This window comes from Solanum stenotomum, chromosome 1, assembly GCF_019186545.1.
Source record: "Solanum stenotomum isolate F172 chromosome 1, ASM1918654v1, whole genome shotgun sequence".
Lineage (NCBI taxonomy): Eukaryota > Viridiplantae > Streptophyta > Magnoliopsida > Solanales > Solanaceae > Solanum > Solanum stenotomum.
Window position 1 is genome coordinate 92,632,042 of NC_064282.1, and position 19,336 is coordinate 92,651,377.

Below are 19,336 nucleotides of genomic sequence, written 5' to 3' on the forward strand. Positions count from 1 at the left end.
AGTGAAATCCAAATACACTCCATCCCAAATTTACTAAGAAGAACTCCCAAAACCACTTCATTAACATTATACTTTCTTTTTCATCCAAATAAACTTCATCCCATATTTACTTTGAACTTTAAAGAACTCTCAAAACCTCATTTGTTGATTTCACTAACATTTCAAGGTCGGTGCAACAGTAGAGTTGCTCCTTTTGGATAAATTCAAGGAGAAGGCAGCATACTGTATATGCCTTTTACTCCTCCTACCCCACACTAGAAGGGGATCACCCTTCTTCATACACAGGATAAAAAAAACCCCTTTTTTTCCATAACAAATGGTGTCCGACCCAGCTTGTGCCTACCTCGACTATCCCACAAAGTACCAACTACCTCCTACAAACACAAGTACCAAAAATAAGACCATCAAAATATACAGTAATTGACCAAATGATCAACCCAAAAAACATCCCTCTTATGAACTCCAATCCACAAGATCATACAAATTACTCATCAAGATTGCTCCTTTACACTTCATCAAAGAATATAGTATGCATAGAACACAAAATCTTTAAAAAAAAAACAGAACCCCATATAGAAACACATATTGATACATACAAAGATATAAATAAAAATGTCAACTTGATGACAAATTTGAAATGAAACCCATGAATTATCTAAACTAAAACTAAGAACTTTGAAAAAAATGAAAAATTGGGATTTGGGTCTTACCAAGAAGATGTTGGTTTGTAGACAGTGTGGAGTGAGAGAAAATGAATGAACCCTAAGAGAGAAAGGAGACAAAAAGGGGATGGGATTATATGTGCTGTTCTACAGGGACGTGTACTAAAATGCGCCTGTGGTGCACTTTTATAATTTTATTTTATTTTTGGTTTCCCATCCGATGTTTTGATCCACATTAGAGCTCATATTAAATTTGGATCGCACACACGAGGGCCCATTTAGGAGTGACACTCTCAATAGAATTTTCTTCTTATCTAAGACTCGAACCGAAACATTTAATTAAGAGTGAAGCAATTTCACCACTGCACCATAACTCAGCCATGTGTGGTGCACTTTTATATTACTATATGTTATCTCACCAACTACATGACAAAAATCAATATGGTGATTGGAAAGGTTAACAAAAGTTCATTCATTTTCATTAGAGAATATTATTACACTTTGGTCCCATAAGTTTGTCTTTATCCCATTTTGAAATGAAAAGAATTCAAATTACATGCCAATCATGGGTGTTCATGATATGGTATAATTTTGAAAATTTTCGATTTGGTGATTTAGATATTTATTTTTTAAAATATCATGTCATTATTATATGAAGTGCAATATGTTTCGATTTTAATTTGTGTAGTAAAATAAGTCGGTAACTTTAATGTGTTCGACGTTGACTAATATATAATCTGGAGATTTATAAATTTGGCAATGATGAAAAACTCTTTGTATGCTTGAAATGACTGAAAATTTTCTAGTGTTAAGTCGAACAATAACGTATGTATATGAATATATGTAATAAAATATTTAGTTTCTATTTACCAATAAAGGCACGAAACTTTTAGATTGGAAATTTCAAGTTTTTTGGCATTTTGTTAATTTATATTTAGATTAAGTAAATTATAATTATTATCTCTATAAAAATACATAAAGATCGCGTATATAATAAGTATTTCGATATTATTTTTATGTAAATATAAAAAATGCACATCAAATAACGTAATGGGAACACAAAATGCCCAAAAAAAAAATCAATTCCAATATGATAATTTGATAATTCGGTATTTACAAAATATATACACCTAAAACACAAAATGACTATAGGTAAGGTTAACAAGAAATCATTTTAATTAGACAAAATTACACCTTGGTACCATAAGTTAATTATTATTCCAATTTGAAATGGAAAGACTTTGTATAAAGGTGTTTTTAATGAACTTTTAGCTTGCACCTAAATCATAAAATCTTCAATGACACTCAACTCGAGTTATTTACCTTTTCTTTCAACATAATTTTTTTATTTTAATTTAAAATCAATATTTGATTATAAGAATTTTAAAATATAGGAGTTTGCTCCAAATCTATTTTCCAATTTTATCTTCAATTTCAAATAAAATGCGTTATTTTCAGGTTCACTAATAGTATAACCAAATACAAACTCTATCTTCAACGTCAAACTTTACAACTTATTGTAGCTGAATAAGTTGTCAATTTTCTAAACAATAAAGAATGGAGATAAAAAAATTGCTTCAAGTAATTGGTCAAGTTGACTAATTAAAGCCATCTATAACATTTCATGGTTGACTAATTACAACAGCAGCATACTCGATGTATTTACATAAGCGAAATCTTGAAAGGGTAGAGTGTACATAAACGTTACCTTTACCTTTGAAAGGTAGAGAGGTTGTTTCTGATAGACTCTCGATTGGTGGACTAATTCTATATGTTTAAGTGGAGTGAATTGATAATTTATCAAACTACTAAGCTGAATGCCATCTCAATCAAACAAAAACAGAATGGTCCATCAATAATAATGAAAATGAGATGCCATGTTTCATGTTTTCCATCAGTATAACTCCATCTTCCATTCTAGCCACACCATTTTGTGTATGTCAAACTCAAGATGCCACAATAAAAGGACTGTCATATTGAACATTTCTACAACCAGAAACTAATCCAAGTCCCATTGTTAAATAACATATCGAAAAGCTATTACATCGTCGAAATAAAAATAAGAAAATGAATACCCTTTGAGGGATGGGGATGTTTACGCTATGCCTCGAAAATCCAGGGGCTTGGAAATTCTACTAAAATACAACAATTGGTAGGAAATATCTGTCATATGACAAAGGCTTGTCCTTACTCCTTAGTATGACCAACTGCATAAATGAAGACTGGAGTCATTAAACTGAGACATAGAAAGACGATAAATGTTCTGCATCGATAATCTTAAAGATGTTAACATTTTTAGCATGTAGTGCATGTAGGGTAAAGGTAAGTCTAAGAAGCCAGAAGATGCCATAAAAAGCTACATGTGCAGCACAATGTGATGTACTATTTCTCATGTTCAATTCTAAGAAAGGTTTCACAGCCCCTCGACCCTACCAAACATGATTGCTGCAACCTGCTGGATTATGCCTTCAACATCATTGTAAAATAGTGAATTCTATCCCTACTTCAGGACAAGGTTGTGACCTGGCGACAGCACCAAATCAGAATAAAGCCAACTTATCCTATACTTCCAAGGATAGAGCTCAGATTGCCCATAGTTGTCGACTTGACTCTGACCAATCTTGAAAGGTTAAACTTTGTAGAACTATAACATAAAAGGAACTGTCACGAAGAAGTAAATGCCTATCCAGCACCAGTATCATTATGCAGTACTAGCATTGCACCTCATGAATGCTGAGATGTAAACTCTCTAATATGAAGTAAGTTATGCATCATACAAAAGTTACAGCCTATGGCACTTAAAGACTTGACTTCCAATATTAGGTACCATTGCTAGTTTTTATAGAATTGATGTATTTAAGCTCGTCAACTTCATTGGGTAAATATTCTTTACATGCTTATAAATGTAAAAGTAAATTCAACCAACATCAACCATCTTTTGTGACAGATGCTACAGTCAGATGATGTAAAGCAAACTTATAATTACGGAATCTAGGTGTACTCACTTGTTAATCAACAGCCATTGCTTCAGGACCCCCACTACCATCCTCCACCCCACTCTTATTATGATCATCAACTGCATTCCTCAACTCTTCCACCAAGCTCCTCTGTTCTTCCTCTATTGTGTTCTGCAATTCATCAACCTAAGGAAAAAGTTTGAACATCAGCAAAGATATCCATAATCACTAATCGAAGTGTTCTCCAGATACAGATAATATAGTACACGCTTACAAGAATGTATTTATCTACCTGTCTACGATCTACCTATGCCATCTGCTTATTACACGTCAGTTGCTTTTCATGGGTGGTAAGTTAGATTGACACTTCACTTATAGTAATTGGAAGTTGCACAAGGTGACAACTGACAATAAACCAGTGAATAATTAAATGTATATAAATCAGTGAAAGCTCAAAATGTGAATTAGCATGATATGACCATCATACTGTGGAAGATAAAGAAACAGGAAAAAAAGGGCCAAAACTAATTTTAGCATAGCCCTTCACAGTCATGGAGAAGCTCAAGCATTTGAGAAGTTTAAAGCCCCCTAAAGATACAAGTAAATGATCAATAAGGGGTGCATTAACATAACAGCCCTTCTAACCTTTACTAGTTACGTCGTCCTTCTAATCATTAAACACTGAGCTTGTTGATCTTAAGAATGAAGGTTCACAACAAAAACTGAAGGCATACATGGGAAAATAAGATTCTTGCGAATGGCCCAATGAGGCCTTGACCTAGTGCTATGGTTCAGACTTTGATACTTGGGAGTGTGAGGCTCAAGCATTGGAGAAGTTTAAAGCCCCCTAAAGATACAAGTAAATGATCAATAAGGGGTGCATTAACATAACAGCCCTTCTAACCTTTACCAGTTACATCGTCCTTCTAATCATTAGACACTGAGCTTGTTGATCTTAAGAATGAAGGTTCACAACAAAAACTGAAGGCATACATGGGAAAATAAGATTCTTGCGAATGGCCCAATGAGGCCTTGACCTAGTGCTATGGTTCAGACTTTGATACTTGGGAGTGTGAGGCCTTGCCCCACTGAAATTTATGGGCCACAAACTCTCAAATGTCTCTTAAGACATAAAATTCAATCTCTCCACCACCATATATATGTGTGTGATATATATATATATATAAAATTTAAAAAAATCCCCAAGATGGGGATAACTCATTTTTGAATTTACTGAACTTCTTAGCTCTGCGATTATCAGGCTCACAAGGGAAACGTACTTGACGTTAACAGGAAACTTATTCCACCAAATGCGACAGTACAACAACTAATTTCAATGCTGAACTAGGTGGGTCGGTATATGAATCCTCACTCTCCACTTCGCTCCATTTAGACACCTCTCATTCTTAGATACAATAGATTAGCTTCTCTAAAACTAGAAGTTCTCTACATTTTATATTGATTATACAAATGCCATAACAAGATCAAAAGACTCCTAGCAAATATTAGACTAATATGAGCACACCAACAAGACTAAACCTTGATCACAACTAGTTGGTATAGACAATAAGTATCCTCCTCTTCTATTGTATTTTATTTTCTGCTAATTCTACATGTTCTCAAAGATTATAAATCTTCTGATATAACTTTCTCCATGTGATTTTAAGTCTATTTCGTTCTTTTTTTTTTTTTCATAACCAAGAAATCTGCATGTGACTCGCCCTTTGGACCAATCACAGCCTTCTAAACTCGGTGGATAATGGGCCCGCCCCTCTACCCTTCTCCACTTAAATATTGGGCTTCGCTTTGCATGGTGTGGGGCTTGAACCTGTGACCTAAGCCACAAATCCTCCACCTTTTGCCACTCGAGCTAGGCCTATTTGGTTCTCTTTTAACACCTATCATTGTTCAAGACCTATAGGTCGGTGCATTTGGATATCTCTATAGAACACGACCATATCACCTACAGCGACTTTCTACTTTTGTCCACTATGTATGCTACTTGCACCTTCTTTTGAGTGTAATCCTCAAAGTTGAGATTCAACGAACCAATTCATCCTTGTTTGGATCGGGTTGCACATCATTGATTGAAGCAAACATTTCTCTAAAACACATGGGTTCACCCGTGAAACAACAACCCTTCACTTCAAATCGATGGATGGCTTTTAACAACACTAGTTACAGGAAACTCTTTTACACCTCAATAAGTAAACTTAAAAATCATTCTCTGATCAATTTATAGTATGCAAGACCATAATGTTGGCAAGTTTCTATAAGAAGCAAAACAGAATAAGATGCATCTCTTTTATTAGTCTTGCTTAACTGTCAAAAAACTAGACATATAAGACAAGAATCAGCAAGAAGACTCTAAGTTATTTCTTCTTATGTTATAGTTCTTTTGAAGCATTGAAACCCTTAATCAACACTCAAATCATGTACATTGAAATGTTAAGGAAATAACAATTAAAAGAGGAAATTCAGCAAAGTTACTTCAGAATTGTTAACAACAGAAGTTCCCTTGTCGGACCTATATATCACTTAACATCTTTGAGATACACTAATACTGGTGACTTAAATAGATAGAGAAATGCAATTATCAATAAAAAAAGAAAGGAAGTTCGATTGCCTTGTAGTTCAGAAAATTAGAATTATAAGGCAATCATGATGAGAACAAATGGCTAAACCTCAGATAATTTCAAAAATGATGCTTAATAAAAAACCACTACTACTAGAAGTGAACAAAGAAAACATTGAGAAACTGGCATTTTCACCTTCTGATGATATGATTACTTCTTTCATATGAATTCCCCAGAGTTTCACTATCGCTTTTATTAAAATCAGAAGTTGACATTGATACAAAAAAAAAAAAAAAAACCAGTCAAAGCTAAGAGGGGAAGTCAGGTAAAGAGAGTGTCTTTACCCGATTTTAGATGTTAAAAGTACATAAAGGAAGTATGCAAAATGTGAAAAGCTTATTGATCGAGAACTATCCTGTATTTCTCTAAATAAGTTGTGGACATGTCGCTCATTGGTGCATTATGTGAGTTCTCTTTAGTTCCTAGAGTCTTTCTAGCTACCATAATTCAATAGAAGCAATTAAGAATTTCCAACTAGAATTCCCTGCAGAAATCAGGAGACGGACTTTATAGAGGGATACGTACCACGTGCAATAGAAGGGCAAACTGCTTTTTACGAAGCTCCAACGTTCTTGAACTAGCAGTATTCTCTGCCCCCAACATTGCTATTTCTTTCTCAAGCTCTGTAATAACCTTCTGAGTTTCAGATCTTGGAGGCTGCATAGCAACCAACTTCCTGATGGACTCACACTCTTCTTTGTGCTTCCTCTCTATCTTGCTTTCTTCAAGTTGCCTCTTGAGATCTTCCATATCGGCCTGGGCTTGTAAAATTTGCTGATTTATCTCATCTTTTAGGTCATTGAAGTTCTCTTTCTCTCTTAGATTTGCATCTATGACTGCTTTACTCTTTAGGAGAGGAATCTCAAATGTATTTAGCTCTTGCAAGAAAGCTTTGGCAAGTCTTTCACAATCACCATAGTTATCAGCTTCCTTCTCTACCTCCAAAGCAAAAGCAGTAAACTTTTTCTGAAGTTTCTTCAGCGGGGGTTCACCTCTAGTGGTTGTTGTGCGAGTGAGAAGTCTATGCTTAATAATTGAATCATCTTCAAGCGGGCCAAAAGCATAATTTGCAGGCACTGTCTCCCCCTTCCCAGCAACTCTTCTACCTTTTGCCAACATTTATTTTCCTATCCTGAAAGAAAACCTATCAGCATCCGATGGTATACAAATAATCATGGATAAACTTGACAGCTCTGAAGAGGTAAATAACACAAATAAGTAGACAGCAAGATCGGTGCAGAAATTTTCCCTAAACATTATTTGATCAACTATGCCTTGATTCCAAACTATTTTTAGGAGGTTATATGAATCCTTTATATAAAATGTTCAGAGACTTCATCTCATTATGACTACTTTTACATTGCCCTCAACTTGCTCCAACCCTCTTCCTTCATGTAGGCTAGGACCCAAACATCGGTAGAGTTCCTCACTAAATTTTGCCAGACCCAAATGCAATCTATCATCATTGATGAATTAGTTATACCAGAAAAGCAAAATAAAATTAAAAAAAGGTGAGATTTGTCTTTCTTTGATAGCAGACTTGAAGAGTACAATCTTTTTTTCTTTTCAGTAGGTAACTTGAGGAGTAGGATCTCCCACACGGTTAATTCCCAGAAAGCATCAATACAAATTAAAAGATAAAAGAACTAGAAAAGGACAAATAGACAAACAGAGAGAAAAAAAATTGTCAGAACAATGGAGGACTGATAGATTATACCAAGGCAACAAACAGTTTGGAAGAATGAGATAAAGCAGACAATTTTGGGAAAAAATGATAGTAACTATATGTGTGTTTGCTACGATGAAAAGTGTTCTCCTTTAAAACGTCTTCCTTAATGAAATCATTTTCAAGTGCTCGGTTGCCTTGAAATCTGGAAAATATGTTCTCCTAGGACACAATTTTCCAAAACAAAAGAGTAAACAATTTACATTGGTTAGTGGTAGAAGTCAATTTCCTTTTTATCAACATCTCAACCCTTACTTGATTTCATTTGATTTAAAGGACAATTAGACATTGTTGTCAATCTTCAAAACTCAAAAATACCACCAAAACTCACCTACTTCTATAGCCAACCAAATACTAGAAAATGACTTATATATAAAGTTCTCAAATGGCAAAACCTTTTTCATGGAAAATCTATACCAAAATGCATCCTAGAAAGGAAAAATCGGAGAAATTCATAACTCATGCAGGACAACAACAACATCATACCCACTATAGTCCCTCAAGTGGGATCTTGGGGTGTGGGGTGTGTGCAAACCTTACATCTACCTTTGTAGAGTAGAGGGAACTACAAAATCACAAGAATAATATGGAACAAAATGAAAAGCCATTTACAATCGGATCCCTTGCTGCTGCCTTTGGCTACAAATTACAATTGCAAACAACAAAAATCAAGAGGAAATAAGAGAGCTCAAAAAGTTCATTCATAAATGGCAGCATTAGATGCCTTTTTTCCGCTTGCAAACAATAAATCAATCAATCAACTATTTCTCGTACCCCAAACTAGTTGGGATCAGCTACATGAATCCTCCATAATCATGTTGCTTCATTTCAGTCCCTAGCTAGTTAATTCCCCCGTATGTAAAAAGTGGGTACATGAGCTGCCTTCGGCTAGCAAATTACAGTTGCAAACAACAAAAATTAAGAGGAAATAGAGAGCTCAATCAATCAAAATTTGGAACATGAGATGCCTTTTTTTTGTTTGCTTGCAAACAATAAATCAACTGGATCACGGAATCCCAAACTAGTTGGAATCAGCTATATGAATCCTCCATAACCATTCTGCTCCATTTGAATCCCTAGCTAGTTAATTGTTGGGTAATGCCTACATCCTGCCTATAAAAAGGCCCACGAGGGGACTAGGGTGGCCCGGGTCAGAGTCATGATCGAACATGACTTGCTTGATGGACTTAGTTAAGAAATAAAGTTGTGCCTTTGCTATCAACTATAACTTTTGGCATGATGGTAAGAGCTTGAGCTGCCTTTGGTTAGCAAGTTACAGTTTCAAATTACAAAAATCAATACAAAAAAAAAGGAGTTAAATCAATCAAAATTGGGAGCATGAGATGCCTTTGTTTTTCCGCTTACAAACAACAAATCAGACAATCAATCAACTGTATCTCAGAATCCCAAACTAGTTAATATCAGCTACATGAATTCTCCATAACTATTTTTCTCCATTTCAATCCCACTTAATGCCCCCCTTTATAACCACTCCGTTCAATTGCAAATTGCACTGCGTGTGTGTGAGAGAGAGAGAGGGATACATACTTGAAGTTCGAAGTGTGAAATAGAAAAATCCGGCGCCGGCGAAATCTCCGATCTTCACCGGTAAGAAGTCTTCTCGCTGTTCTGACGATTAAAGAGCGAAGCTTTTAGGGGTTTTGCTTTCTTATGTTTTTGTTTCTAAAAAACAAAATCATACCAAGTATTTTTCGACATTTTAAGGGTAAATTTGTCCATGAAATTTGAAAAAAATAATATACTTTTTTGTTTTTAATTGAAAAAAAAAAATTTAAAAATTTGAGTTGTGTTTAGTTGAATACGAGTGATATAGAGTGAAAATAATTTTGGTAACATTTAAATTTCAAAATTTAGTTTCAGAATTTTCTGAAATTTCATGATCAAACATGATTTTCTGAATTTAATTCAAAAAGAAAAAAATATTCATGATCAAACAATCCGTAAAAATGATACTATTAATTGCTTAATAGAATTTCTCTCTTATCAAAATTTAAAACTATTTTTTCACTAATATTAACATAAAAGTTTTTTTTTCTTTTTGAGAAAAAAATCATTATATTAGAAGATCGTGAAAGGGAAAGAAGAAAGACACTACAAAGATTTCATTTTCTAAAGGGAAAAGGGGGTTAAAAATACTTCTAAATTATGAGAAATACAATAAAAGGCAAAGCGTCAAATTTATCTCTAAATATAGGGTGTGCTCCATAAATATATTTAAGAAAAATTTGGAAACTAGTATTAGGCCATATAATTTTTTATTACTCGGTAAATATATTTGACAAAGATCCCAAGTTTTCAAGTTCTAAAAAAAATAGAATTTGAGAAAATTCTAGTTTTTGAGAATTTTTTTAATTTAAAATTACCCTAAACTTTTTTGTTTTATAAAAGCACTCATCATTTATAATTTTGGACTATATTGCATTCCTAGTTTATTGTACAAAATCTATATAGTTATACACATGTTTTATACAATTTTTATTTGAGCTTGCTCTCTGAAATTACAAAGAGGAATAGTAATTATTACTTCTTCATATGCAAAGCAATGGTATCTTCCTATTGTTTTCTTCCTCTTTTTCAAATTCATATTAATTGCATTCGTTTCCACGGCTTTTCATAGAATATTGTCATTATGAAATGATAATACAAATATATGAGTATTATTAATAATTTTTAAAACTTATGGTTATATTTTTTTTTTTTTAAAGTCAAATACTTCTCTCAAAACTCATGATCAAATGCATGGTGAAACTTCACTCAAAAATAATTTGCCAAAAATATTTAAAATTTTATGACCAAACACTAGTTATATGAAAGATTTAGGGAAAATGCATAAGTACCCCCCAGCCTATGCCCAAAATCCCAGAGACACACCTAACCTTTACTAAGGTCCTATTACCCCCGAACTTATTTTATATAAAATAGTCTACCCCTTTTCGGCCTACGTGGCACTCTCTTGTGGGCCCAACGCGTGTTGACAATTTTTTCAAGGATAGTGCCACGTAGGCTGAAAAGGGGTAGACTATTATATATAAAATAAGTTCGGGGGAGGGGGGAGGGAGGGGGGGTAATAGGACCTTAGTAAAGGTTAGGTGTGTCTCTGGGATTTTAGGCATAGGCTGGGGGGATACTTATGCATTTTCCCAAAGATTTAAAGTTATTCTTCGTTTACAAAAAAATAATCTTTAGCCTATTTTACCTAAAAATAAATAAATTAGTTACCAAAGTTTTTCATTAATCACTAAAATAGTAGTGGTATGGGTTTATGAGTTCTTAAAATAAATTCTCCGTTCATTTGAAGTTGGTCTCAAATATGTTTCTATCGTTTATATTACTTTCTTCATTAAAATATCTATTTATCTATTTATAATTTAAAACGTCATTGAAAAAATAACGAAGACTATTAAATCTTGTAATTGTAAACTTAAGGAGTTTTGGGTAAAAATCATCCCTCAAGTATAACCTAAATTTAAAGTACATCCTTATGGTATAATAATGAACAAAAAAACATCCTTTAACTATCCCAAACTTAGCAATAACCATCCTTCTGAATAGTTAAAGGATGTTTTTGTTCATTATTATACCATAAGGATGTACTTTAAATTTGAGTTATACTTGAGGGGTGATTTTTGCCCAAAACTCTAAACTTAAGATACCTAAAATGTACCAAAAATATCATTTAGAACCTGTTTGGATTTATTTTTGACTTGGACTAACTTATGAATTGTTACTTAGCCATTTGTAGGTCAATATCATCAGTAACTATACCATCATGTTCATATTCCGTGAATAAAAATAGATAGTATTGCACAAGCTATGACAATTATGTAAGAGTAATAGTATCAACTACAAAATTTATTTATATATGAAATAAATGATTGGTATACTATAAAATGAACCTTTTTTTTTTACAAAATATAAACTTATGGGTTAATTTTATATTTGAAAAAAATGTAAAATTATCATATGAAATTCTCAACAAAAAAAAATCGAGAATCATATCACGAGATAAACTCTCATTCCAAACGTTGATTGCATCTCAAAATTTCAAATTACTAGATGAAATTCCATATCGAAACACCTCCTAAGTCTTAAAAATAGTGTATGACCCACTTGCTAGTAGACTCGAACTCACAACATGTGCCTAAACCATCGAAAAGAAAGTTAATCTCAAGTGTTTTTCCCTCTAAAATATTATTATTGTTTAGGTACAATCGAAAAACTATTGATATCTATCAATACCTTTTCTACCCCCTCTTGTCGCTCGACATAAATAAAGTTGAATACCGGATCTTCTCGAACAATGTAGGAAGGGCCTATGAAGGGCCACATCACGTGTTGTGATCTTACCACTAAATCAACGCCTTCGTTTTTTTTATTAAAAAAAAATGCAAATTTGTTTACAAAGTAAAAAGGACACAGTAAGGTAAGAGTCCATTTCATCTTCAGTTTTTCATGTGCATCTAAACATATACAGATAAAACAAAGATCAAACATGCTAAAATCTATCTCCCAACTCCCTAATTAGATGTTTCATAGAGGATACACAATCCTATATCTATAAAGACTACAGTAACTTCTGCAAAAGAACTAGAGAAAGGACTCGATCAGAATGAAGTCGTTCGTCTTAGCTGATATCTTGGTTCAGACGACAACTCGGATAACATGTTCTCCAGCTCCTGTGCAAGGTAAAAGAGTTCAGTAACATAGTCACTAAAAAGACAACAAGCTGGTATGCTTTACTTAAGAACAGAAATAAGAAAAGGTGGTTTTTTGTAACATGTAGATGTAGCGCGTTTTGCTGAGTTTGGACTGATATCAATACCATTAGGCCAAATAACAAGACATCTAGAAAAGCCAGTAGGCAATCAACAAAGAGCAAACTATTCATGTCATGCCTATATGGTTTCAGATTTGTACGCCTTGCAACTCTCTTCCGAGCAATTTTACAAGAAATAGGGAAAGTATTCAAGGCATAAATTTGAAATAACAAGAGGTATGAAAAATAATTTTGCTATTTGAAATCTTAAAATTCAAACTTTGTCAAGAGGACTGAAATTGAAGACGACCAACTTGAATCACCACGTTACAAAACTCAACAGTAGCATCCACAGAAAACAGGTGCTTGTCCAAATATCTTAAAGACAGCACGAAATTTGAAAGGAAAAAAAAGGATCTGCATCCTAACGAAAAGATTAGACAAATAGAGTAACTTGTACTGCTTTACCAGATAATTAACACTACGAGAAAGAACAGAACATCCATCAATGTCCACAAAATCTTTTTCTTTTTTTTGGTTTAATAATCAGTATCCGAAACCCACTAGTCTGACTAATCAGCATTGTACCAGTTAGGTCTACCAAGCTAGTAAAGCATTCCCCATCCAGAAGGGATCCCAACCATCCCACCAGCACTAAAAAGACAGCTAAAATGGTCAAGGGATCTACCATAGCTGCACACACACTCCAACAGATGATATGAAAAGAGTACAATTTGGTCCTAATAATACCAATCATAGATAGATCTTTCACAAATCCCATATATCAGTTATTGAGAAGACATGGATCCCATATATCTCGAGTTGATGGTCTACCAGAAATAGCCGCTCTACCTTACAAGGTACGGTAAGGTCTGTATACACTATACCCTCCCCAAACCACACTCATGGGACCACACTAGGTATGTTGTTGTTGAGAATATATGTGATGGAAATTCCAATGTCATGTAGAAAGGAACCAGTATCACTGATCACTTGTTTGAAGGTTTGTAACACATCTTATAACAAATATAATTACTTCGAAGGGATACCAAACGTGTGTAACGTCAAAGGTCTGATTTTTAGAATGGTAATCCCATGGCATGAACACCCATTCACTCTCGATTTTGTAGATAAAGAGGGTTCAATATCCCTACAGATTTAGGCTCTTTGTAATCAATCACTAGCACTCTTGGCTCAGGCTTTCTTTCCTAGAGAGTAGAGACTAAAAAAGTAAAATACATCAAAAAGAGGCTTAAGTATACAAGCTTTAATATAGCAAGTCCTTATGTTGGCTAGAGCCAAGGTAAAGTAATCAACAAACACCAAAAGGCCTACCTTTGGATCGTAAAGCAAAAACTAACTCTTGCTATAAGAAAATCTCAAATGTGTTGATCCCAAACGATCAACCTGTAAGGAGTTAGCAGGAAGAAGGTTTCTTCTTGTCAGTTCGTGAACAAACTATCAGAAGAAGATTTCTTCCCGTAACCAAACTATCACAAGACCAAATTTTAGCATAAGGGAAATTCTCTTCAAAACAGACAAGTGCACTATGATGCAGTCAGACGCACGGAAAAAGGTCGTGGAACATGAATCAAAAGTGAAACAAAATACTGATAAGAAAAAAAAAACTAATACTAGCTCATAAAATTACTGAGTACTATCTAGATTAAATTTTTGGTCTGTTTATTATTTGCTCTATTTGTATATTACCCTTCTTTAAGTATTTTCTGTGTTCTTCTTGAGCCACAGTAATATACACACATCATACATGCGTTAAAGAAGACAAATAGTAGAACAATGGTGCTAGGTCCCTCCCCCCTCCCCCTCCCAGAGATACCCCATGTTCTGTATTCTTATACCATTTGCTTCAAACTTAACTGGAAAGGCAATAAAATCCGTTTTCAAATATTTGCATAAGGAACAATTTGGTAACACCATAGGAGACAATAAATGCACCAAAGTTGAAGATAAGGGACCATTACAGCAATTTACATTGACACATAACACATAGTATAGAGTAAATATTCTATGCACATGAACGAAAAAATATATCTACCAAGTTCTTCAGGAATGTCAGGTTTAAGGAGGATTTTTTGCAGACACGGATCACTGCCCATTAGTACACAGGTCTCATCATTTATCCATTTTTACCTTGTAAAGCCCACATCAGATGAAAAATCTGTGAATAAAAACCAAGTTTTCTATCTGACCAAAAAACAATTTCTGCTTAAGACACTTCAAAATTAGGATACTCGTCCCCTTCCCCTCAAAACAAATTAAAAACAACGGACCAAGGGTATCTACTCGGGGACAATCATAAGTCTAGTATGAACACGCTATACAAACAACTAGTTTGAGCGAGGAGCTAATTAGATTATTCAACAAAACATTCAGAAGAAAAGGAGCAACTTAAAAATGGGCAGGGGCTGCAGACAAAAACTCCCATCCCTGACCAGTCTACTTTTACTCCATTCTTTGAGTTACTTAAGATAAAATACAGGATGCGCTCGATATGTTTGAGGGCTCAACCTTTCTTTCACATTTTGAGTATTTTTGCAGTAATACCTGTATAAAGCTAATAGACACGTCAGTCAAAATCATAGGCTACATTAAATTCTAATATATGGCTACCCTTTAAAATTAATTATCTCGCTTCTAAGAAGATTCATCTTTCTACAATCAATCACAGTCCGCTTTTAAAATAAAGTATCCATTATCAGATACTCTTAGTTGGTTACTTGAGACAAATGGCACAGGGAATAGTTGCATATGTTGGAAAAATGGCACACGGAATAGAAGTAGCTGTCGATCAGCTTGCTTAGCTCATGAATGAAATCACGAGCAAACACTAGAAATGTTTCTTATTTGAAAGATACATCCGACATTTGAAGCCTCAATATACATAACGAAAGAACCCATACCTTCTCTTTCTTAAGTTTCATGTTTTCCTCTTCCAGATGTGACACCTTGTTCACCAGCTCATTGTGGTAAGCCTACACCATGGAAATGAATAGATTAAAATGAGAACTGTAAATGCAAACAGGAGTTGCAAGCAAATTATTACCGGCCAGCAACACACCTGTTTTCTGGCTCGGGAGCGTGCAGCTGACTCTCTATTCTTGATCTTTCTCCTTAGTCTCCTATCAATAGTCTTATCGATGTCCGAAGCACCCCTCTTCCGATCAGAAACTGGTGTATCAGACAGTGAAGGAGATGGTGACGAGCCTATTGGAGGCATAAAATTTTGCATTGCCGTAGGATTATCCAATGACATTGTATGTCCTAAAGAAGCATCAGCAACGAAAAGCCCAGCTTTCACCAAGTAGTCCTCCAAAGTTGTCTCACCAAGAGTTAGCTCTCTCCCCTGATTGTTCATCTCCTCAAGATTTATCACTTTCTGGGCTTGTTGTATGTCTCTCCCCACACTTTATCAACTGTATTACTACTAATCACCCTTGCCAGAGTTATGCTAGCCTGATGCTGAAAAGAAGTGGCAGTGGAAGTATCATCAATATTCCCTCCAGAAGTCTGAATAAATCTGCATTCCACACACTTGTGAGTACTCATCAAAATTCATACTGCCCGGAGGCTTACCTAAATCACCCAACTGATTCTCAACCTAGAAAAGTGTAAGGTTAAACCATGATTTTTTCCTGTCCAATGACTGTAAATGAGATTGTTGCCCACTCACATGAGAATTCATGGTCTGAATCCCCATTCATCAACATCTCCAACCTTAAACCCCTAATAAAAACCTACTCTGTTGAAAAATAACATTCATGGTCAATTATAAAAGAAATAAATCCTCGATCATCCCCATTAAGACCAAAACAGCCAATCAATCAATCAACTACACATCAATCCTTTTTCCTTTACCCTTTACCCGCTAGGGCTCAATCAGAAACTCAGTAAATAATGGCCAGCCCTTTTACCCTTCTCTGCCTAAATACCCGATTTTTATCAGTTGCCGGTTCAAAATAGTAACATGCACCTAACCCCACACGTTAGGTATTGGGCTCATACAACTAAACAAAAGCCTAATTCCAAACTAGTTCAATTCTACTTAATGAATCCTCCATATCCATTCTGCTACTTGAGCCCCATTTCCCCATTAAAATCATAAAAGGATAGTGTCTTACCCGTTCCCAATCCTCTTCTCTTTTTTAATCCCTCCCTAGGAGCTCCCACCCTTTTTGCTCCTTGTTGACTCAAACCCACAAGCTTAGCGTTGGAGGTGGAGGGTGTTTACCATCCAACCAACCCTATTGTCCCCATCCCCAATCTTCATTTTCAAAAAGCCTTACTTTTTCACGAAGTCAAAGATCCCCAACTCTAAACCCCCTCTTAAACTAGTTTGAACCAGAAATAGGAATAATTACAAGAACAAAAAATTCTTAAAAAGCCCCTACTCTAAACCCCTTCTTAAACTAGTGTAAACCAGTTACAGGAATAATTCCAAGAACACAAAATTCTTTTAAAAAAAAAAACGTATTGAGCCCATTCTCCTTTCAAACCAAAAAAAAGGATAGTTTTTTCACCCGGCCCCAATCTTCTTCTCTTTTTTTAACCCCTCCCTAGGATCTCCCACCCTTTTTGCTCTCTTGCTAACTCCAAACCACAACCTTAGGTTTGGAAGTGGAGGATGTTTACCCTCCGAGCAACCCCTTTTGTCCCCATCTCCAATCTTCACTATCCAAAAGCCTCACTTTTTCCCGAAGATCCCCTACTGTTAACCCCTTTTTAAACTAATTTGAACTAATTATAGGAATGATTACAAGAACACAAAGTTCTTTAAAAAACCCGTATTGAGCCCCATTTCACCTTAAAACCAAAAAAACACAGCTTTTTACCCATTCCCAATCTTCTTCTTTTCTTTAACCCCTCCCTCCTACCCTTTTTGCTCCTCCTATCCTTTTTGCTCTCTTGGTGACTCAAACAAATAACTTAAAGGTTGGAGGTGGAAAGTAGTTACCATCTGAGCAACCCCTCTTGTCCCCATTCCCAATCCTCACAATCAAAAAACCTTCCTTTTCTCTGAAAGATCCCCTACTCTAAACCTCCCTCTTAAACTAGTTTGAACCAGTTACTCTGTTACTGGAATAATCACAAGAACACAAAATTCTCAAAAGCCCAATCTTTTCCGTAAAATTCAGATGAAGCACAATTATATACAACCATATACATCAAACTAGTTAAATTAATTCTGTTCCATTAGGTTCAGTTCCTTCCAATATTCAAGAACAAGTTTTTTTCCCACAATTTTACAAATTACAATAACCCCAGATAAAATTTTGATGTAATAGAAAGAAAAAACACAGACCCATTAAAGAACAATACAACATACAACAGAAAACCCAAAAAGCTCATAGAGAAACCATAGATTATATATAGTACTAAATGACAGAACAACAAACACCCACAAGAAAAAAGGGAGAAAAAATATTATTGAAAAAAAAAAAGAGGAAAGAGGGTATTACCTGGCAGAAGAAGAGGAAGAATCAATTTAGTGAAAAAAACTGAAATCGTATGAGAATCCACGTATCAGTTATTGGTATTTGTTCAAATCTTGAAACTGTTTTTTTTTTCTCTTATAAATTGGAGAGGTTGATGTGGCCGGCCCATAATCTTTTCGGGTCAGGCTTTGTTTTCGTATTGACCCGGATTTAAGCACTTATTTGGTCAGAATATATCTTACTTAACAAAATTTCGAATGATATTTTTTGTCATTATCATTATTAACGTCAACCACATGTCATTAGAAATGTCACTGCCAATTACTATTGCATATCGATATCATATCTAACCACATTTATCATTATAATTATATCATCATCATCATCATCAGTGTGTTGTTGCCACCTCCACCATCAATATGATCAATTCCTNACTGGAATAAAATGAGAAAGGAGAGAGAGAGGAAGTATTATCAATGTATATTTTCTTGCAAATGTTCTCTACAAAATGTTTTCCATTCCACCCTGTTCTTCATATGCAAATGTTCTATATATATACAAAGTAAGAGAAGAGCAAGAAACGTGAGGTGGCTATGAAGCCACCACATTTGACTAAGATAAGCCATCATTGTTGAAACTTGAAATTTACATATTTTAACAGAATGATATTTTTTGTCATTATCATTATTAATAACATCAACCACATGTCATCAGAAATGTCACTGTCAACTACTATTGTATGTCGATATCATGTCTAACCACATTTATCATTATAATTATATCATTATCATCAGTGTGTTGTTGCCACCTCCACCATCAATATGATCAATTTCTACTATCAACCACTTTTACCTTCACAACCAACATATCATCGACCATCACTATCAATATCGTTAACTATTAAATTAATCAACTTCACTGCTAGTAGCGAATTCAATATTTTAAGATCGACTCTCTTAGCTACTTATTACAAAATGTAAGTGTATAAATTTAATACTTGTCATAAGAAATTTAATCATATTTAAATACAATAACAAAACAAATAATTTTAAAAATTATAATAAAAAATTATCTTGGATAAAGAAAAAAGGGAAAAGAAAAAGCTTTTTTTATACAATTTTATTT

The 19,336-nt window shown here is 34.5% G+C and overlaps 2 protein-coding genes and 1 pseudogene across 3 annotated transcripts in view; all 3 read right to left on the reverse strand.

Annotated features, from left to right (window-relative positions):
• Positions 1-19,336, reverse strand: part of LOC125863522 (probable E3 ubiquitin-protein ligase RHC1A) — an 87,184-nt gene that overhangs the window by 2,322 nt on the left and 65,526 nt on the right. For both annotated transcript variants that reach the window (XM_049543649.1, XM_049543652.1), the window contains exon 2: positions 711-748. The gene's annotated coding sequence lies outside the window, so the exon portion shown is untranslated. The remainder of the gene's footprint in view (positions 1-710; positions 749-19,336) is intronic.
• Positions 2,459-9,660, reverse strand: LOC125863564 (THO complex subunit 7A-like). The gene is made up of 4 exons (XM_049543653.1): positions 9,530-9,660; positions 6,781-7,387; positions 3,668-3,805; positions 2,459-2,869 (listed from the first exon to the last, which is right to left on the reverse strand). Exons 2-3 carry the CDS (start codon positions 7,372-7,374, stop codon positions 3,671-3,673), a joined length of 729 nt encoding a protein of 242 aa, XP_049399610.1. The 5' UTR covers positions 7,375-7,387; positions 9,530-9,660; the 3' UTR covers positions 2,459-2,869; positions 3,668-3,670.
• Positions 12,385-18,275, reverse strand: LOC125863548 (ABSCISIC ACID-INSENSITIVE 5-like protein 2; annotated as a pseudogene).